The 22152-nt window shown below is 42.2% G+C and overlaps 1 protein-coding gene across 1 annotated transcript in view; it reads left to right on the forward strand.

The window, feature by feature from the left end:
• The window catches only part of GANC (glucosidase alpha, neutral C), a 42553-nt gene that overhangs the window by 17253 nt on the left and 3148 nt on the right, over positions 1 to 22152 (forward strand). The window contains exons 8-21 of the mRNA XM_065403192.1: positions 1854 to 1950; positions 3096 to 3276; positions 3918 to 4071; positions 5616 to 5851; positions 9394 to 9520; positions 11655 to 11734; positions 12804 to 12947; positions 13381 to 13477; positions 13803 to 13904; positions 14412 to 14655; positions 16552 to 16616; positions 17976 to 18052; positions 21002 to 21076; positions 21908 to 22021. Coding sequence (XP_065259264.1) covers positions 1854 to 1950; positions 3096 to 3276; positions 3918 to 4071; positions 5616 to 5851; positions 9394 to 9520; positions 11655 to 11734; positions 12804 to 12947; positions 13381 to 13477; positions 13803 to 13904; positions 14412 to 14655; positions 16552 to 16616; positions 17976 to 18052; positions 21002 to 21076; positions 21908 to 22021 — 1793 coding nt within the window. The remainder of the gene's footprint in view (positions 1 to 1853; positions 1951 to 3095; positions 3277 to 3917; positions 4072 to 5615; positions 5852 to 9393; positions 9521 to 11654; positions 11735 to 12803; positions 12948 to 13380; positions 13478 to 13802; positions 13905 to 14411; positions 14656 to 16551; positions 16617 to 17975; positions 18053 to 21001; positions 21077 to 21907; positions 22022 to 22152) is intronic.

The raw sequence follows: 22152 nt of genomic DNA on the forward strand, positions 1-22152 counted from the left end.
ACAGGAGCCCAGATCCAGTAGGCATGCTCAGAGGCTGCAGGATTGGGCTCCTCCGCTGAGTTCACACAAAACAGCTGGGAGGGAGGGGAAGAAAAGGAAGAGGAAAGGTAGCTCCCTTATAACTGTTAGCCTGGTGGATAGGGTACTCACCCGGGCTATGGCTAACCTCTGGTTCAAGCTCCCCTTCCTCCTGTGGGGGAGAAGGAATTTGAACAGGGATCAGCCCCCTCTGTGGGGAAGGCCCTAGGCAATGGAATATTCTGATGTAGGGCTCCTTCAATCTCACCTATTTAAGTTGTTCGACTTTAATTGAACAATTATATATAAATTGGGCCAGAGAAAGAGTTAGAATGACTGTATGGCCTAGTGATTAGAGCACTCACCTGAAAGCGGACAATCCCTGGTGAAATTCCTTCTCTCACTTAGGAGGAGAGGGAACTCAAACCAGGGATCTTTTACATCCTGAGTGAGCACCCTATCTACTAGGCTAAAAGTTGCAAGGGAGATCCTGCACCCAGCTGTTTTGTTGTAGGCCCCACACAGGACTTACAGGGATGAATACCTATCTTCCCTGGTTTGTGGATTACTAGCAGGGCAAGGCACCTCCCTGCAGCCCAGACTTAGGTGCCTATCTCCATGAGAGGGGCAGGACTTAGGACAGCCCCCACCTTTGGCCTCATCTCCCATTGGCTAGGTTAGGCAGCTCCCCACCTACCACACTGGCTTTGTGGACTGCAGTCTAAGGTGCCTATCCTTCATTCACTGTATAGGAGCCCAGGCTCCTAACTCATGCTTTGTGGATTGCAGTGTTGTTCCTGTGATTTGCCAGGCCCTTAAAAGTTAGGCGCCACGATGCTCAGCATCACAATGTCTAAGTCCTTTTGTGGATCTGGGCCATGGATACTAAATTGCTGTAACCTCCCTTCTCTAGAAGTTGTCTAGGTCATGGTTGAGGAGGCACACAGGTGGCACAGGGTGAGGAAGCTCTCACTCCTGTTGCCTGTGCTGTACCTGTTCTGTGGACAGAAAGAGAATTTCAGTCTCCAGGACTTGCAACCCAAAATCTTTCAAAAGGCACAAAGATCAATATACAATGATTTTGTTTGGTTGGCTAAAGCTCTTCTAAGAAGTGATTAAAGTCCCATATCTTTTCCTTGGTGAAATGTAAAACCTGTGATCTAAAGAATGTTGCATGAACTGGTATAAAATACTTAAGGCTGCATTTCTATAACAGCTGCCACTGAAGTCATGGATTCCCTAGGGAATAAAGACCATACGGTCAGATTTTTGTGTGGGTGTCAGTCTGAAGTAACCCCATTTACTTCGCTGGGGTTGCTCTGGATTTACACAGATAAAAGAAAAGGATTTAGCTGACAGAGTTGATATGCCTTGTTTAAGACGTGGGTGTGCTCTGCTGCTGCCTCTCCTGAGGCCGAAACAGGAAAGCAGTGCTGGAAAAGAGGCTTTCTTACTTCACCTTGTTGCACTGCTTCTGCCGCAGGGCAGAGCTAGCAGGAATTGGGATAGAAATTGTAAACCGTTTTATTACGTAATAAAGAATAGTTTGATAAAAATAAAGTAACCTGCAAGTTTGGGCATTTTTTTACTATAAATGCATTCTTTTTGCCCTTCATGATTAGATCAAAATTTATAAACAACGAATTTACAAACAAGTGCCCCTAGAAAACTTTCCCATATAGTAAGTATATAATAATGGAGGTGAATCTCAAATCAAGTTTGAAGCAATAGGTAAACAGAACATTTTTATAATTAGTATGTTCTGATCTATTTCTTAGTTAGGCCATGATAAGACCAGAACTCAGGGCTGTTGTATTTTAATACTGTTCCTATAGGTCCCAGTTCCATAGGCTTGGATTTTTCTTTGCATGGATGTGAACATGTCTATGGAATACCAGAGCATGCAGAAACACTTCTCCTCAAAAACACCAGGTAAAAGAGTAGCAGATTTGCTTCTAAAGAGGGCTGTAATTCTGACTTTGGGGATAATTAGGCGGGGTAGCCAGGGCCGGCTCCAGGCACCAGCCCAGCAAGCAGGTGCTTGGGGCGGCCAAGGGGAAGGGGCGGCACATCGGGCTCTTCGGCAGCAATTCGGCAGCGGGTCCTTCGGTCCCTATCTGAGGGAAGGACCTGCCGCCGAATTGCTGCCAAAGAAGAAAGAGGCGCGGTGGAGCCGATCGTGATCGCGGCTTTTTTTTCCCCGCCACTTGGGGCGGCAGAAACCCTGGAGCCGGCCCTGGGGGTAGCACATCTGAAACTTAATGATCCATTGGGAACAAGTGCCGGTGATCTTTGTCCTGAGGTCACCTTTGAACATTTAGATTTGCACAACAGTTTAACTGAGCACACTGGATTGTTGTTCGGATGGCCATTGCGAGCCATAACAGACATATTAGTGGTGTGATGTGAGGAAATCCAAGGCTGAATGAGCACAAGGAGTGGTTACTGCAGCTTAGGCGTTAAGTAGATTGGTGAATAACTAAAGAAAACTTTATAAGTCCTGTAATGGAGAAGCCATAAAGTTTTCCAGATGATTTAATTCAAACAAGGCTTGAGATGTGTATGACATATACCAATACAGTAGTCGATACATTTTGTATTTTGTTCTAATAGCAGCAACACATAAAATGATGGCATCTGTCCCCAAGGAATAGGCTGCTCTGCTTCCAACTCCACAGTGCTGCCGTTGACTCTTCCTGTTCTCTATTATGTTTCTGTGCAGCCAATTCTGCATGAGTATTTCTCAGGTTTAAACAGAATATACTTTACTGAAATGCATAAAAGAGCAGCTCCAGACGGCTCTATGGGATTTAAGCAGAAAAATGGGGAAGGTGAGTGTTAATAGTGTAAGGATAAGTCCACATCAGAAGCAGTGTCATTGACAGCAAGAGATATAATTTGATACAGCTAGCTTTGAGCAAAGTGATAGAAATGGTCATCCATGCCACATGTCGTATCTTGCTGATAAATGATAGACCATAATAAAGAATACACCATATTAATCCCTGCTGTAACACCTTTGAGTTCAGTGGCCCAGTGAGTAATTATTACAAGTAATGTTTGTTTGTTCATTCCAGTGACGATGATGCCTACCGGCTTTTTAACTTGGATGTCTATGGGCACAAGATCCATGACAAAATGGGCATTTATGGTTCAGTGCCCTTTCTGTTAGCACATACACCTAACAGAACTTCTGGGATCTTCTGGCTGAATTCCTCAGAAACTCTAGTGGAGATTAATACAAAAGCTGTAATGGAGGTGAGAGATGCATGGTATTGTGCCCAGGCGTTCAATAAGAAATTAAAATACTCCTGCACAGGGCAATCTGATAGTGTAACTTCATGTTCACCTTTTGCCTCAGTGAATCAGGAATTGTAACTCTCTTTTCTCTCCCTCCTCATTTATTTTAGTGAACTTTAGTCATGATCACAAGGATGCATTTTTCAGAAGACAAGATGCAGGAATCACATAATAAATTTCATATGAGAAAAGAAAATTTTGAAGTATTTCAAATCCTGCAAGAAAAATCCACAAAAATAAATATCCAACACGATCAAGTGCAGAAAACATATTGAGCATTTTTTAAGCTAGGATTTATCAAACCATGGAATTTAGAAGTTCTTGGTATTTTTCCCCTCCCCAGTACTTCATGTGACTATATTGTTGATATTCAGGGAACAAGGATATAGCTGTGATTTCACATCCAACATTAGTTTTGCTTATTAAAATGAGACAGTAAAATAAAATATTGCATTATCATGGTCAAAAATACACTATTTAGATTAAATTATATAAAAATCAGAGAGAAATATTGAGGTCTGGACAATCAATGGAGAGATTGTAAAATTAATCTTTGGTAGAGAGAGGGCTTCAGATTCTACTTTCTGTTTCTTTCAAAGCATGTACCATCCAGATCCCCTCCAGACATAACTAAGCAGAGAGTGGTGCCTCAAACTGATGTGCGCTGGATGTCAGAAAGTGGAATAATTGATGTTTTCCTCCTAATGGGACCCACCCCTTTTGATATCTTCAAGCAATATGCACAATTGACAGGTATTATCTTGTATCAGTGAAGAAACAGCATTGTACATTCATCACTGAGGTTCCCTGTCATCACCTAAATAATGTGGAACAATTACCTGCTGGACATGTATCAAAAAGGGGACTAATGTTTACTTATCTCATTGAATGCAGTAGGACAGCCATTCCCAAAATGTAGTTCACAGAGCACTTACTGGTGTTCTGTGGAGAGATGGCTTTCATCCTTGTTTTCAGCAGCATCTACAGGTGTTCAGGCTTGGCCTCTAAAAGTAGCTGGAAATGTGAAGCCAATCTATTTGTTACTACTTGAGGCTGCTCTTTCATGAGGGAAGAGAGGAAACAGGAGAAAATCCTAGCGAGTGGCGCTACCAAGCACCAGTGGGAGAAAGGAATGAAGCAACTGGATAGTACCTGTAAGGGAGCAGGAAGAGGAGATGGTAGCTGGCCAGTGAGTCCATGAGAGAAGGTAGCAAAGTGACAGGAAAGCAAGTGCAGGGCGATAGGAGAAGAAAGAGGCCAGGTGGCAAAGAGTCATGGGCAAGGGGAGACAGAAGAGCAAAAGTGCAGACAGTGTGACTAACTTTTTTATAAAGGAAAAATTACCAGTGTTGTTGTAGCCATGTTGGTGCCTGGATATTAGAGAGACAAGATGAATGAGGTAATATGTTTTATTGGAACAACTTCAGTTGGTGGAAAAAGAGCTTTGTGAGGTAAGCTCAAAAGCTTGGTGAAAGAGACAACAGAAGTTGGTCCAATAAAAGGTATAACCTCACCCACCTTGTCTTACTACATTTAAGACAGTTAAGAGCACACAAACTTTCCTAATGTTACTTTTCCACATAAGCAATTGCCACGGGGATATTATTGGATCATGAATAGGAGGAGAAGTGGTCCATTTGGTCATGAATGGAGGGCAAATAGTTTACAAGACTGTCTCTCAAAACTGAGGCCCACACTATGAAAAAGTTTCAAAAAAATCTGACCCTCTGGTCTCGCTGTATTGTTGCACCTAAGGAACCGGTTTTATTTTCTATTACTAAGCAAATATTAGTTTCTGCTCAAGTGCCAGAGTAAGGGGAATTACAAATCATTCTTGAGGTGTACTGGTAGGAAGATTACAATGGCCTTCTCCACTAAGCCTGATCTTGTTAGTTATTCATGTCAATGAAAATTAAATTCACCCTCAATATTTTTAAAACGTCAACAAAAATTTTAGCAAGGAGAGTAATAATGATCACTAGAATAACACTGCATTATTATGCCACCCTGTAACAGTCGTTTTCTCACCCATATGATATAATAATTACAGCAGCTTCTGCTAAAGTTAAGCCTGTCCATAATTTTTGTTATGATCTTAGTTTCTGGTGTTACAAACTCAAAATGTGAAAATTGTGCTCTGGACTGAACCTTAGGTAAGTATGCTTCAGTTTCAAACAGTTGCGTATGATTTCAGCCATGCCACTCCCATTGACTTTTCCAAAATTTCAAGGTAACCTGAAGGGCAATACCATTATTATGCTTATTGGCTTAGTTTCTAACTTCATATCTGTTCCTAGGCACTCAAGCCCTGCCTCCACTCTTCTCCTTGGGCTACCACCAATGCCGCTGGAACTATGAGGATGAGCAGGATGTAAAGACAGTAGACACTGGCTTTGATGAGCATGACATCCCCTATGATGTTATATGGCTGGACATAGAGCACACAGAAGGCAAGAGGTACTTCACCTGGGACAAGAAAAAATTCCAGCACCCCAAAAGGATGCAGGAACTGCTCAAGAGGAAAAAACGCAAGGTACATTATACAGAGGGAGGAAGGAAAATGTCATAGTACAGCATAATCTAGGGAGGCCCTAAATACTTGAGCAAACATATCTCATTCCATGTCCCCACCAGCAGTTACTAGTGGCTGTGGTGGGTCAGTTCTTACTCGTGTTTTGCTTAGTTAGCATAAGGCGGAGGACAAAGCTTTCTTGGTCTAGGCTCCACCTATGTGAAACTCCATCTTACAGGAGGTTTCACTGCAGTCCTTGTTGGCTGCATTTAGGTCATAAAGGAAGGTCTGTTTATTTCAAAAGGGTGACCTTTACCCATTGTTAAGCCCCCTTCTCTGTTTTTGCTTTTCTTTTTTATATTGACAATCCATTTTCTCCCCTATCTATGTTAATTGGGAATTGTTCCTTCTTGTTTGGTGGGATTGGTTGCCTAAGGGCTACTACGTTTGCCCTTGTATCAGATCCTTTGGCTGTAGTTAGTAGTGTATTCAGGTTGGTTAATCTTTATTTCTGCTTTTATTGTATAGTCCTTAGCTGTATGGACTTATAAATGTATTATATATACACAAGTGCAGAATCTAGAGAATATGTAACCAACTAATGAACTCATACAATAGTTGATCTCAGCCAAAAACCAATGATTATTGGAGCGATGTTAAAGTAGTGAAGTCATAGTAAGTTACATAGTAGCACCTCTTCTGACCATGGAATTAATGGCTGCAGAAGGCAACTAAGCAAAATACAATGGTCAATTTTTTTAAAAGGTCAGGAAATTTTTATAACTGATATTTATTATGCATGTTAAGATATGAGTGTGACGTTCCCCAAAGTACAATCCAGCTCATAAGATAGCTGTGTCCCCTTAATGCTCCAGTGTGGTGTACACTGTGCGCTGCTTTGCTGTATGAGTTGCCACTCTGCCCACTCACCCAGCCTCTAGTATGAGGCTCACCCCCAGACAACTACCAGAGTTTTATGCCCAGCCACTCTTACATATAGAATGACACTCGTTTATCTCTAGTCCCAGTGTTGCACCCCAGAAATGTGCGTCTTACACTGCTCAAGACCCCCTTGGACAGTGCAAGCTCTTAAGTTAATCATTTTATCAAAGAAAATGAATATGCACCGGCCCTTGCTAATCTGAGTAGATTCCCCAAACTCTTCAGCCAAAAACACACTGGTTTAGATAAAACATTAAAATGGAAAGATGGATTTTAAGTGATTACTAGTGGGGTTGGCATTGAAGATCAGAATTGGTTACAAAAAGAAATAAAAGATAAAAACTGCAAGCTGTTTCCTAAACTTTACCAAAGCTAAATTTGAAGCAAACAGTTTTTCTCACCCCGCTGGATGTTGCAGGCAGTTCAGTTCTTAGTACACAGGCTGGTTTCCTTTTCCAGCCTGGGATCAATCTTCCCCAGTTCCAAGTCTTACAATCAGTCTTGTTTTAGTAAAGATGGAAGAGAAGAGAGGTGGCCAGGGGCCTTTGTTCCCTCTTTTTATATTGTGACCGGGTGCCTGGATGGGCTACACTGAGAATGCTATACTCAGGGCAGACTGCAAGGAATAGGGCAGACAATCTCCCAGACTGGTGGTTTATTCTATAATTAGATTCACCAAGCCAGTAACAAAACAGTTTCTGCAATATCACACTGGTTACCAAGAAGCCTGAGAGAGCCTGGCTGGGAGTCAGCAGTGACCCGCTCTCTGCCTGGGCTCGGCTGCTGAACATGCAGAGGGGAGATACAGGGAGAGAAGGACAAAGCCCCTCTCTGCCCCTGCCCCCCCCCAGCAGGTAATGTGGGGCAGGGAGAGCGTGGTGGCCCCAGGCTGGGAGGAGGGTAGGGGGGTCACTGGGCAGAGGAGACATGTGGGACAGTCATATGCAATGTTCCCTCAAAATTCATTCTACATGAATGGGAAAAATTAGTTATGTGCACCAACATGGAGATAATGTGTGGTGGGGGTGGGGCCGAGGGGTCTGGCATGCTGCAGCAGCTCTGGGGCCGGGGCCAGGGCCAGGAGAGAGGTGCCTCTCCCCGCCGCAGCAGCTCCAGGGCTGGGGGAGTTAAGTGTGTGGCTCTTGGTGGCCTCCTGCGTGTCTATGCAAGCATGCACCTTGGAGGGAACTTAGGTCACATGTCCTCCCCTTTAGATTGTGCCCCCCCCCCCCCAGTATGGGGAGGCAGGAGTCCTCTATGGTCTCTTTTTAAGTTCTGGATCATACCCAACTTGACCAGTCAGTCAGTTTCACATGTATCTTGACCCTTTTTACTGGAAAAGTTCTTGCTGTGTCATGAGGTCAGGCAACTCCATTGTCTATGTGCTGTGCACTCAGATTTCCATATGAATTGCAAATTCTTGCTTGCACCTTCAGTATGCATGCAGGTATCTCTGGGGATGACATGCCAGTCCTTTGTTTATAGTTCTTTTGTTATTTCTAAAGAGCTAGATTGTGGGCATTCCCCAGACTCACAACATGTTTCAGTAGCAAACATATAGCAAAATCTCATAACTCCATATGCAGTGTTGATACACACATTTTAAGAGGGCAATAATATTCAGCAGACTATAACTTTTCCCAATGATACCTCACAAGGCATACTTTGTACAAGATTGATCATAATAAGTGGTGACCATAATAGCATATGCTGTCACAATGTGTAATGTGGCAGGGCACTTCTTCCATCTCACCAAGCTTAGTGCTTCCCCCTCAGATGATGGTGGGGTCTGAAGTAAATCAGCCCCACTCTGGGGAGTGTTGGGCTTCCCATTCTGGGTTTATTTGTCAATATTTTCAAGGCAGGCCCAAGGAGTACTCCTCTATCAAACAAAAGAAACAAATTCACAACACAAAATATAGGGGGAATACCTTTTCCTACCCCCTCTTGAAGGGGGTGGTGTTGCCTTGTTATTGGCCACCAGGGTGTCCATCCTTCTCCTAAATAGGCAGTCAGTTTGGTGGTTTCCGCTGGAGGTAGAAGAGCACCCTCTCACCCTGGAGAAGCCTTTTTCCCTGATGCCATTAATCCTGCAGCAGCTTGTCTCTCCTCCCTCTCTCCCACCAGGAGAGGGGTTTTTAAATGTCCAGGTTTCCTTAGTTGACCTCTTTTCAGTTTGTAGGCAAAAGGGCCTTTTTCATTCTAGGGCTAATAGCCCTGCCTTCCATCACTCCGATTGCAGCGGTCCAGCCTGACTTTGTCACGGTAATTAAATGTTATGGTTTAGGGAAGAAACTAGTCGCCACAACAGTCAGGGAGAAATTTATTTTCCCACCTCATCAATTGTGTAATGTTGTATTGTATTGGTTTTAGGGGAGGTTACTTTCTTTTGAAGCATATGATATAGTACTGACCCTTATTTCAGGTAGACAAGCATGCACTGCTACTTGTCTTGTGAAATCAGCTAGTTTACCTATGTATAGTAAGTATGCACAAGGGCCAGTAACTCCTTTTTCAAAAATGTGACTGCCCATGCCTTAACCTGAATCAGGACTGAGCTCTTTCTGTAATATGCTGAACAGTTGATGCTAATGGATTCTTCTCATCTCTTATGCTGGCAGCTTGTCGTCATTATAGATCCTCACATTAAGGTTGATCCCATGTACACCCTATACTCTCAGGCCAAAAAGAAGGGGTATTTTGTGAAGAATAGGACAGGCCAAGACTTTGAGGGCATCTGTTGGCCAGGTAAGAAAACCCACTGCTTATAGTCTATACATTAGAATTTGTTTATTTGTAATGTGTAGCAGAATAACGTGAGTCAAAAGTGGATAGTCATGTGGATAGAACTAGCATCTCAAAAGGAAAAAAAATGTTGGTGTAATTCTTGGATATTCATGATTCCAAGTCTTATAGTTCTTTTGACAATTCTAATGCATCTCCTAGTCTTCCCAGCTCTAATTTCTCTACCATTAGTTCTGTTATCTCTGCATACATGGGCGCTGACTCTGTGGGTGCTCCAAAAATAGTGGGTGCTCAGCACCCACTGGCAGCCCCCCCCACCCCATCAGCTCCATCACCTCCTGCCCACCAGCGGCCCTGCTGATCAGCTCCTCCCCCTCCCTCCCAGTGCCTCCCACCTGCCATGGATCAGCTGTTCAGCAGCGTGCAGGAGGCACTGGGGAAAAGGGGGAGGAGCTAGGGTGGGGCACGCTCAGGGGAGGGGGTAGAATGGGGCAGGGCAGGGGCAGAGGGGGTGGGAAGAGGCGGGGGGCTTGGGGGAAAGGGTGGAGTGGGGAAAGGGCCTGGGGCGGAGCGGGGGTTAAGCACCCCCTGGCAACTTAGAAAGACAATGCCTCTGTCTGCATATAATCTAGGTGCATGGCACCATAAAGTTACTGAACTTGTGCAAAGATCAGTACTCTAAGTTGTCCAATGTTACATAAATCCTACTCGGCCTGTTACATTAAATTGTTTATAAAAGTAAACAAAAGTTGAGTCAAATAGACTGGTACAAACTGGATTGTTAAAAGAACTGTAATAAGAGGTCTTCAAGGTTCCTGCTGAAGTCACTGGTTGGTATAACAACAAGCGGAAAGATTCTAGAAATAGGAGGAATTGTTAATAGTTTAAATCACTGAACTGTGTTAATTTTAGTGAGAGGAGATTGCTATTCCTTCTTGGATTTTTAATGGTGATTGTTACAATGGGAGTAAGCCAGTGATAACATAAAACCCAAGACCACACTTCACTGTTTAATGTTGTAACAGTGAACAAGGGTTTCATTTACACTTTCTCCCTAGTGGGGCCTGAGACACCCCTTTGAAAACACTTCAAACTTCATGGAGTGGGGCTTGTATTCTTCACTGTATAGTGTGTGGCTAGAGGAATCCTTTCCACTTGAAGTTTGTGAGGCCATGCAGGGAGAGAGAGTGGCCACGGCGCTGTGAGAATGAAACAGTACCATAAAGATCTTTTTCAGCAAAGGTGGGAACAGCAAAATTGGAAAAGGGTTAGATCAGATGGAGGGGGGAAAGTCTGAGAAGGGAAAAGAGAAAGTGAGATAAGAGTTAATAGGATTTGGATACCATTAAGGTTGGCAAGCCCCAATTTTATATTTTAAAATATCCATCTAATTCCAGAAAACATGACTTTTGTAGAAGTTGCCAGTCTTAAAATTCTAGCTTCAAGCCGGACAGCCTAGCAACAAATAACAGGGAGTCATGACATGGGTGCGGCTCTGAAATAAGTATATAGATGCATTTTGTTTCATTCCTGACTATACTTGGGAGTGCCTGCACTTCCAAAACTCCACTACGCTGTTGGTGAATACTGCACTACTGGTGCATGGAGAGTAGACATCTCTGTAAACAAGGAAATATATAAGGATCAATGGGGTTCCAGCAGGGACATAAACTGACAGCAGATCAGCTGTCTGTGTACAATGTTTAATCACTGTGGCTCTATACTATGTAATGAACGTAGTACAACCATTGCAGAACACAGTTACCCACCTCCTGAGTGACACTCCCTGTAACATCAAGGCTTTGATTCCTTCACTGGCTTTCAGTTTGCTTCTGGGTGCCATTCAAAATGCTGGTCACGATCTTTAAATGGTGTGGAACTTAGCCCACCACAACCCAAGCATAGTGGTCTTCAGATCACAGTGTAAGGTGTACTTGTTTAGTTTAGCACTTGGTTACACTTTGCTTAGGTTTTTGTTCCTGGCATTTTGGGTTATGTATTAAGGTTACAGCAAAGGCAGAAGTCTCGGTGCTACCCATTGTGGAGATCGTTGTATCAACATGTCACAGTGCTTGAATGCCAAAACAATAAATGCTATAAAAGTTAAAATAATAAATGTGATGGTCCACACCTGCAGGTTCCTCTTCTTACCTGGATTTTACCAATCCTGAAGTCCGAGAATGGTATGCAGATCAGTTTGCCTTCAAATCATATAAGGTTTGTGTTTCTTCCCTTTGGATCCTACAGAGTGTAGATGGTCATTAGACTGTAGAGGCAAATATCCTGAATATAGTGATAACCATATAGACTGCAGAAGGAGCCTCACCGTGGCCTTGTCAACACTAAGAAAAATAGGAGCCTAATTCACCACTGATGCAATTCCCCCCGTGATAGCAACAGTGGAGACTTTGGTGTGGACAGGGAACAGGCATTTTACCACCATGTCATCTAATGCAGCTGTCCCATTCCCAGCTTCTCTCAATAGGAGTCCACATAGGAAACGATGTGAGAATGCTGCCTCTGAGGAGCTCACAGTTGCTCTCAAGTCATCCTCCCCCACAATGAGTCCTTTAAGCTAGGAGAATAGTGTGGAAGTACTGGCTGTTCATAGCCTATAGTCACATCACTCCTAGCCCCTTCCAGGCTGTACTCAATATTAGACGTATGTGTCACTGAAACACTGCCCAGCTCCCAATCGTTTTATTGTTGGAGCCCCACTTTGCAAGGGGCAGGTAAACTCATGCTTCTTACGGCCCTGCACTTCATGTCCCAAGGCAACTTTTTCTCCCCAGTTTCTTTTTCCTGTCCTTTTCTGCAGTTTTCCTCTGGGCTTTTTAATATTTTAAAATTCTCTTATGAACTTTTATGCTCCCCTGCCTCCTTCCCACCATCACTCACGAGAAGACAACATTCTGCTTGCTGTGAGGCTTGAGGCATCTATTGGTTGCACATGTATGTGCACTCGGCCTTCAGGGCCATTTCAGCTGAGTGCTATGAGAGCTGAAAAGCTCAAATAAGCTTGTGAACTGCAACCCTGTACACATAAGCTGCTCCTGTGGCCAGATGAATTAGGGGCGGTCAGGAGAGAAGAGAGGGAAGACAGACAGCTTTCAATAAGTTGCCCTCAGCTTTACCTGGAGCCATGGGAGCATATTTGCAGTGCCACTGTTTTGTTGCTTCTCTTCCTGTGCATCCCCTACACTAGCACCACCCACCACTGCAGTTTGGGTAACACTGGATTAACTTAATGACTTAAATGTACCCTAAATGCTACTTTGTATCACAGGACTCTACTGACATCCTGTTTGTATGGAATGATATGAATGAGCCTTCAGTCTTCAAAGCGGCAGAACTAACCATGCAGAGAGATGCTGTCCACCATGGCAACTGGGAGCACCGGGAGGTTCACAATCTCTATGGCTTTTACCAGGTAGGGCACCTAAAGACAAAAATCTACTGCCAGAGATACTCTGTCCTGGATGATTATGGTTTTTATTATATGTGTTGTGGTAGCGCCCAGATGGTCCCATCAAGATTGGGGCCCTGTTGTACTAGGTGCCAGTATTTTGGAATCAGCTTCTCCATGATAAATCAGACCTGTAACAGTGATAGCTCTCATGCATATCTTTCTACTGCAACAGTGTAATGACATCAATCTATTACATATGCAAAGTTAGTATTTCTATATTTTTCCCTGTTCTAGTGTCTTCCAACAAACTGTGAGTACTTAACTAATAATAATTACTATTATTTCTAGACATATATTTCATATAGTTTCTGCCTTTAATTGTCTACAACAGGAGTGTGGTATATACTGTTTGTAATTAGGTTATCTCCTTGTCAGTTATTCTTATGCTTTGCAGCAAATGGCAACTGCAGAAGGACTTATCAAACGCTCTGGGGGACAGAGGAGGCCATTTGTCCTCACGCGATCTTTCTTTGCCGGATCACAGAAGTATGGTAAGCATGGACAAGCTTCATGAAATCATGTTTTTCTGTAATGTTTTGTTTATTTATTTATGCATGCTAGGCCTGGTATTAGGGCTGTCAAACAATTAAAAAATAATTTCAATTAATCACAAGATTAAAAAAAGTTGTGATTAATTGCAGTTTTAATCACACTGTTAAACAATATAGAATACCGATTTAAATTCAGCAGAGTACTCGAAGCAAATTTATTAGCTTGCCACTTTCTTTCTTCCTTTCCCCCTAATTGCAAGTATAAATTGACCTAGGGGCCTGAATTCTGTGTGTAAACTTGAAACCATGCTACTGGTATTTCCAGGTGCAGTATGGACAGGAGACAACGTAGCAGAGTGGAGTTACTTAAAAATCTCCATTCCAATGTTGCTCACAATCAGCATTGCAGGAATTTCATTCTGTGGAGGTAAGGCGTTTAACTGGATTCTTCACTAAATGTAGGCCACCAGACTTACTGAGCTTGAGTCTCAAGATAGATTTAAACACACAACCACCAGAACAACCCACTTCTTTCCTACACTCCAATCTGTTTCAAAACAGTTTCCTATATTTAGTCCATTTACAGCTCCCAGTAGCATTCTTCTCTCCTTCCTTTGGCATATTCATCTTTGGTAGCATGTGAGTCCCTTGAACTGACAGCTTGGAGTTGTCTTCCATGAGCATCAGTATAATTTTCCCCTGTGACAAGGAAAACCACTCACTGTGTCTCTAAATGCTATCAACCTGTTTCATCATCAAATGAGAATCCGATAATTTTTTTCACTTTGTATGGCCAAGCAGCTGCCTTTCAGCAGGATAGGAGGTACCATATTACATTAATGTATTTATAGATTTGTAATGCTTGTAATAAGAGAAATTCATGTTTTTGCAGAACACTTTCATAAACCAATTAACATGTCTCTTTAAATTTTAGCTGATGTGGGCGGGTTTATTGGGGACCCAGAACCAGAGCTACTTGTTCGCTGGTATCAGGCTGGTGCATACCAACCATTCTTCAGAGGCCATGCCAATATCGAAAGCAAACGGCGTGAACCATGGCTATTTGGGGATGAGAACACATGGATCATCAGGGAAGCCATTAGAGAGCGCTACACCCTTCTGCCCTACTTGTATTCACTGTTCTACCGGGCACACACCACTGCTGAACCAGTCATGAGGTGAGATCGTAAGGGGCTACATTAAAACTACTTGTATTGCTCTTTATATAAAGGCCCTTCTTATGAGCCAGGAAATTTTATAATTGTGTCAAGATGGATGTTTCAGAGGGGGAAATTAAATTACTCTCCTTTACTTTTGTGACTTTCAATTTGAAATTTTAAAAGCAAATAATATATACATTAATTTTCTAAAAGAGAGCAATTGAGCACATCAGTTAAATAAACTATTACCACATACAGTCTTAGATAAATTTCTAAAATACAGTAGACCCCAAGAAGAATGTTATCACTATTCTTATCCATATCTAAATACTGCCAGTGGATCCCTAAGCTGACCTGAAAGTTTCAAAGTCTGCCTTTTCTCTCTCTCCGGTAAATGCTTTTTGTTCGTTTGAAGAAACTAGGCCAACTGGGTTACCTTTCCCAGAGTTCATTTCATATAGATAATTCAAGTATGAGGTATATGCCATGCCACATTTCCTATAATCATTTTTCCTTTAGTAATGTAATATAGACATTAAATTAGTAAACTAGTTTCCATTGTGCTCCTTTCCAATCTATAATGAGAGGTCTCAGTGGAGCTGCATGCAACGGTCACATCAGTAGAAGATAAATATTACTAATCTCTCTTGTATTTTTGTCTCTTACAAATGGCACTAGAATTGCTGTCCTTTTTTTCAAATTTCTCTTCACTAGTTGTAATGCAAAAGCATTTAAAGATCAGGCCTAACTTTTAATAGGGCAGAAGCTCTGGGCTGCACTCAGTTGTGAACCTGATTTGTGCATGCAGGCACTACAAGAGCCAGTGAGGGCATCTGTCTGGCCCTTTGCATATACAAATGTCCCATTTGTATATACTGTCCAGCACCTAACCATGCCCTAGGCTTCTACCTTTCTAAAAATCAGGCCCATGTTGACTATATACACAATAATAAATACTGCCATGGTTATAGCTAGCATTGTGGCAAATTCAGAAACTAAAAAGGAAGTGTGGTATTTTCTTCACTGGTTTATGGAGGCAAGCAGAATGTAAAATCTGCAAGTACTCCTGTTCTTTTTGCCAATAAACAGTGGTGTTGCAGCATTCAACAGTATGCCTATTAGTAAGCAGGTCAGGCAGGCATTGTTTGTGAGGGAATCCACAGAATCGCTCCAGTTCTTGTCTCTAACTAGAAAGAGCTATTGTTATCGTAACATTTGGAATTATAAATAAGCAAAAGAAGGCCTGTGCGGTGACCACGTGATTAGCATACCACATTACTATGCAATTCATCTTCTGAGTCAGGTTTCTCAGTCCCTGACGAACAGGACCCAGGATTGCTGTAAAACCAGCACAGTCAGCTGCTGAGAAGAAAAGAGACTGTCCCCCAGAAACTAGCCAGTGTAGGAGCAATGCTGATGGTCTCTGGAGGAAAGTCCTGTCCATCTCCCCTCTGCTAGAAGAAAGGTCGATGCTATATGGGTTCATAAGGAAATGGGGGGGATTCCCAGGGTTGCCAAGGGCAAAACAGACACACATGCCAAAACCAGAGCAAAAAGAAAAACAAACAGTAGTTTGACTGAGCACACACATTGAGTAGCCCAAATACTGTGATCTGGCCTGCAAGAGCCTGCGGACGAGGTGGGTTAGACTAGCTTTTTGCTTGTAGTAGGTACACTGGGAAGTGTCTTAACTCTCGTTCAGCTGGGAAACATAATGATTGTAGAAGTGGCATTTAAAGGGACAGATGAGAAATGTGTCCAGTCTTCCTTGGTTGGATGGCGGTAGTCACGAAATGGGCCTTGTAGGAGAGCGGGAATGTAGAAAATGGTGGGGAGCCTGTGGACTCCAGCTGAGTCGCAGAGGTGTCCAATGGAAAAGAAGAAACTGACAAGACTCCACCTTGCTTTCTACAGGCCTCTCTGGGTAGAGTTCCCCAAGGAACAAGAAACTTTTGGTGTGGAAGATGAATACATGCTGGGTAAGTAAACCATTTCCTAAACACCAGCTGGTGTCTGGATTTAAGTTTCAAAGTTAAGCACTTCTGCATATTATAGTAGCAAAAAGTATGAAAACCCTGGCCAAGATTTTTAAAAGTGAGAGATATTTTAAAGAGGCCTGATTTTCAGAGGGTGAATGCTCAACACTTCTGAAAATCAGACTCCTTTAAAGATGTCTCACGTTGAGGTGAAAAAATTGAGGCACTCATCATTAGTCGCTTTTGAAAATCTTGGCTCTCATTTCCATATGGCAGAGATGGAACTTGGTTCCAGCATCTAAAACCACAACCTGCATCAGGTGTGACAACATCTAATAACTAATTATCCAGAGCTGATGGAGAGGTTGGAGTGATTTCAGTGCCTCTGATGAAATTCACCTTCTCTGTGGATTCTAATAAATCATCCCTGCCAGGGTTGAGTTACCTCTAGAGCTAGAAAAATACATCTTTAAGAGCAAATTTTTAGCCTTTTTGAATGTTCCAAGTATTAGAACTTCAGAAACTTTTCTCCCACACACCCTTGTCAGTTACACGTCTTTGAACACTGCACTATGCAATCAACCTACTCAATATATTTTTCAGAAAAAAAGTGTAAACATTTCCAATGAAGTGCATTGAAAAGGAGTTTGTTTGCCAAATGGGGTTGCCTTCTTCCTTGCTTCTGGTTGTAAGAAAGTGTTGTTTTTTTTAAATATGAAACTATATTAGTAGATTCCCCAGTCCCTCACCAGTCCTGTGTGCAAGCACATTAACCCATAGGACCCTGGATTTTATCACCTGTGAAGAGGGAACATTTTTGTGGGAGTCCATTGTTAACATATTGGTAACATACCATAGTTTTGGATTCTATGCCGGGGTTTAACATTGCATGGTCATAACTCTTACAGACACTGAGTACTACTTTCAAAAGCACCTAAATGAATTAGGCACCTGCCTAACTCCCATTGCATTTCAAAGAGATTTGAACATCTGATTCCCTTAGGTGCTTTTGAAAATCGTATCCAATAAGTCTGTAGTCTTCAACCTTAAATATTAGCCCCACAATGGAATCTTTAGGTAAAGGCAAAACAATTATACAAGAGCTAGATATTATTATTAACCTATACAGCACTTTTCATTAGTAGATCTCACAGTGCTATCTTTACAAAGGAGGTCAGTATCATCCCCTTTTTACAGATGGGGTAACTGAGGCACAGAGAGGTGAAGTGACTTGCCAAAGGTCACCCAGCAGGCCAGTAGCCGAGCCACGAATAGAGCCCAGGTTTCCTTGAGTCTCAGTCCAATGCCCTATTTACAGGCTATGCTGCATCTTCTCATTTCCTTTTGTATCTCTTATTCCAGGAAACGCTTTACTGGTGCATCCAGTCATTGAACAAGAGGCCACTATAGTGAACGTTTTACTGCCTGGGTCAGATGAGGTAAGGGTAACTAAGAACCCACTCTGATGTTTGAATCAAAGAAAGTGAATTAACTCCATTCTCATGAGTCCTCTTCTATCCCAGCATAACCAATAAGTGATATTGCTACTAGCGGCAACCCAGGTCCCCTTCTCAAGGCCACTCTTCCCCATTTGTCTGTCTCTTGCACAGCAATCTCTGTACTTTCTACACATACACTACCCTCCCCGGGCCAGTACCCCGAGCTATTACTCTCTTCTAATTTAAATCCCTCCTCAAGCCCTGCTCCTTCCATGACACCTTGTTGGAATTATTAATATTTTAATATGGGAAACCACCAAACACAAACTTAATCATAAATTCCTTTATTAAATCCAAAGGCCAAATGATACTTATACAATTGCTCTAAACATGCCTACAAACCCTAACTAATAAGCAATTTACTATATCCAAACAGCAACAAAAAATGGATAAGTATTTGATCAAGATACTCACAAATGGGCTACACCCAGGGGTATTTAGATCCGTATTGGCTGGCTCCAACATGGTCAGGCAGGTTGTAGCAATGAATCCTTTAAGAGTTTACTTTTTATGCCCTTTTAACAAACAAGTGATGTCATTGCCAATTGCTGACTTCAGCTAAAAACCAATTTGAGACAGGTCACCCTTATTTCCAGTCTTAATCCAGATAAGATTTAGCACCTCCTTTCTTCCCAAGGCTTTTCCTCCCTTCCCTCTAGCTGTCCAACAGTTTCCCCATTGTACCTAGGTTTACACAGGCTTTAACACTGGTGTGTGAGTTGGGGAAGGGCCATGTTGGCTCATTTTAAGACAGATTCTCTTTATTTTATTTAAAACCATCTGAAGTCATCCCTTTCAGTCAGAGGCCTTCTTTTTAGAAACTTCCCCTTATCTCATTAGTTATTCTTTGAACCAGACATCCTCCCTACTTCATTCCTTCTGGCCTTATTACTTATTATTTTCAAGGCCTTCCTTCTACTTGCTAGTCTGGGCCTTTCTTTACAACAAATATATATTTCCTTAACCAAACTTAAGCTAAATTTAGTTCTTTAATTTTATACTTATCCTACACCTCTGCAACACACTAGCTGACTTAAGTTGTCTGCTTATTTATTTAATTTCCTTTTCCTAGGGTTAGTTTCTCATTTATGTTCCAGGAAGGGGTCAAATGTTGGGACGGAGGATAGGAAGGACATTTGAGTTGAATCTGGGGGAAAAGACATGGGGGATGGATGGTAGAGGAAATATGAAAGGAGAGGAACTTAAACAATTTTTTCTTATAATCTTGCTGTGTGCCTGTCACCGTGATCACTTTGCTTGTATGTTATATTCTTTTTACCCAAGACTGCATGCTCTTCAGAGCAGGTATTGTCATTTCAGCAACTAACACATTTTGGCCACTACCTCAGTCTAAGTAATAATAATGCAAGTGCTGCAGTGCAGACTGTTGTTCTGTGATTAGGTGCCCCAGTTAAGCACAGCAAACACTCTCAGACACTTATAAAAAGTCAATGCCTCTCTGAAGAGAAAGTTGTTCATCCACATGATGGCAGTGCAATGTGCTTCTACATAGAAGAGTTGGTTTCAGAATCAGAGGTTGTGGAGGTGGTACTTTGGGAAGAGAGATTTCTTCAGCTTCCATGGCTAAATGTTGACTAAAATTTTCTCAACATCTCAAGTAACTAGATTTCCCACATGTCATGGGAATCAGCTCTGACGAATGCAACTCATTGCACTGAGTAGGAGCTTGAGATCTAATTTTGGAGGCAGATGAACGGGAAGACAGGTAGAAAAGGAGAGGACGGACTAGCCTTGAGTATGAAAGGTCAAGTAAAAGCCTGTGGCTCTCCCCAATATGTCTCAGGAACTAGAAGTTCTTTGATCATTGTGCTTGAGATAAGGCAGAGTATAGAAATATGGGAAAGATTGCTTAGGGTCTCTCTCAGGAATCTCTGACAAACACTTTTTTTTTTAGTGAAGATTTGTATAGGAATTCACTGCCTGCCATGGCTGTAACAGCTAATCCTGTCAGGGACTATGGTGCAGAGGCAGAGGGTGCTTTGTATGGTCATTTTCAATGACCTGCTCTTGCAGCATGCTTTGGAATATCCCAATAAATTCAGTCAAGTCTGACGTCTAGGTTGTAGTTATTTTGTTTGCCTTATTTTAGTTCCCAGATAATAGAGAAAAGTCCACATTGACCTGCTTTATACAGTTTACAGCATTTACTCAGACAATATCAAAAACTGAATAACCTTACACTGGGGGCATGATCTCTCAAGGACAATGTGAAAATCACATGCTGTTGTGGGTGCCTAGAAATGCATTTGGCTTTTGGTGCACGAGAAGGTTTCAGTTGTCAGACCAGCCTAAATTTAACCCTTCACATGTACTAAGCACTGAACTGAAAAGCCCTTTTACTTAACATAAAAAGACTGAAAATTCATGAGAAATAGACAATGTGTTCCTGTTGTCTCTTATACTCATTCCAAAGGCCCTAGAGCCAAAGCAGTGTGTACTAAAGAGGTTTGGCCCATAGCACATACCTCAGAACACAAGTTGGAGGCCTGTGGAAAACTTAGATTATTTTAAGGTACAAATGTGCTTACACTGGATTTGTTTCTCAAAGTATTTTTTAAAAGTTTCATCATTTTGTGAATGACACTGTTGCTTAGCACCTGCAGCAGCTTTGAAACCTATTAGAGCAAATGCAACTTATAGAAAAGGTCATTCTCCATTTTGTGTTTCTGTGTAATGCACATTTACTAAGTCTCTCAGAAAGGCCTTTGGACTCAGCACACTAAATGCTATTCCTTGCATCACAAGAATACAGTAAAAGACAGTGACAGCCAGAGATGAATTCACAAAGCAAATGTCCCTGCAGAGGTATCAGATCTTTTCATAATATATATCTTATGTTTGTTTCTTCTGCCTTTTTCCCTGATGTAGGTTTGGTATGACTTCAGAAGATTTAGACGACTGGACTATCCAGGAACTCTGAAGATCCCAGTAACACTGGAGAGTGTACGTTTTTGTTTTGTAACATTGCTTTTATTGGGTTGACAGATTAAAATAGATTTTCTCTCAAACACTCATAAATCCGAATAGTGACATTAGGCTGCAGTCCTGCAAGGAGAAATAAAATAGCTTCTGTGGAGAAAAAAAAAGATGCTGTCTTAACTCTAGGCAACATGGTTCAAACTAAGAAACAGCAAAGTGATAATATGAGCACAGCAGTCTCAGATAGACAAAGAATGGGCTAATTATGGCAGAAGAGAACTCCACAGTGAACCCCCTTCCACCTCCAAATTACCTCCCACTTAGAGGGAGTATTTAGTAGAAATGCTGAAAGTGCAGAAAGTATTTCAACAGTGTTTGTAGTGAAGGAGGGGTTCACTTGGACAGCCTCACATTTCTAGGTGGGACTTCGTACTGTTCAAGGACTACATGAACGTCAGCACTGGACTCTCAGTGCCCATTGTCCATGTAAGTTATAGCAACTGTTGTACCAGAGGAGGGCAGTGGACCGTCTTTGTCAGTATCCCATGTCCTTCATTCAGATGGACCCAGTTACACCATGGCTCCCAATATATGCTGTTTGAGAAGACAGACACCGTACAGGGTAGGCACTCTGAGCAAATGTTGTTGGGATGATTTTGAGACAGGAAAAGCATACGGGAAGATGACTTGTCAGCAGAATAGAGTTTATTCATCAATGTGCTGTCTGCCGAAGTTCCCTATGGGTGATAAGAAACAGCTGCAGTTTTTTCCCCAATAAGCTAAAATTAAATGATCAGAGAATAGCACTAAGATTTCCACACTTGAATTCTTCTACCCTGGCTTTGTTATTGGCAGATTCCAGTGTTCCAGCGAGGTGGGTGTGTGGTGCCCCTTAAGACCACCATAGGAAGATCCACTGAATGGATGACAGATATTTCTTACGAACTCCGTGTTGCTCTGGACTCCAAGGTACTCTGGGATTACATTTAGTTTATACACCTGTCTTTTTATCCCTTCTTCCTGTCTCTTTTGGTCTCATCATGTCCCTGCTCCTCTTTGCCCTCTAGCAGTAGGACCTGCTTTATAGGAAACAGGACGTC

Source organism: Emys orbicularis, chromosome 4 (assembly GCF_028017835.1).
Source record: "Emys orbicularis isolate rEmyOrb1 chromosome 4, rEmyOrb1.hap1, whole genome shotgun sequence".
Taxonomy (NCBI): domain Eukaryota; kingdom Metazoa; phylum Chordata; order Testudines; family Emydidae; genus Emys; species Emys orbicularis.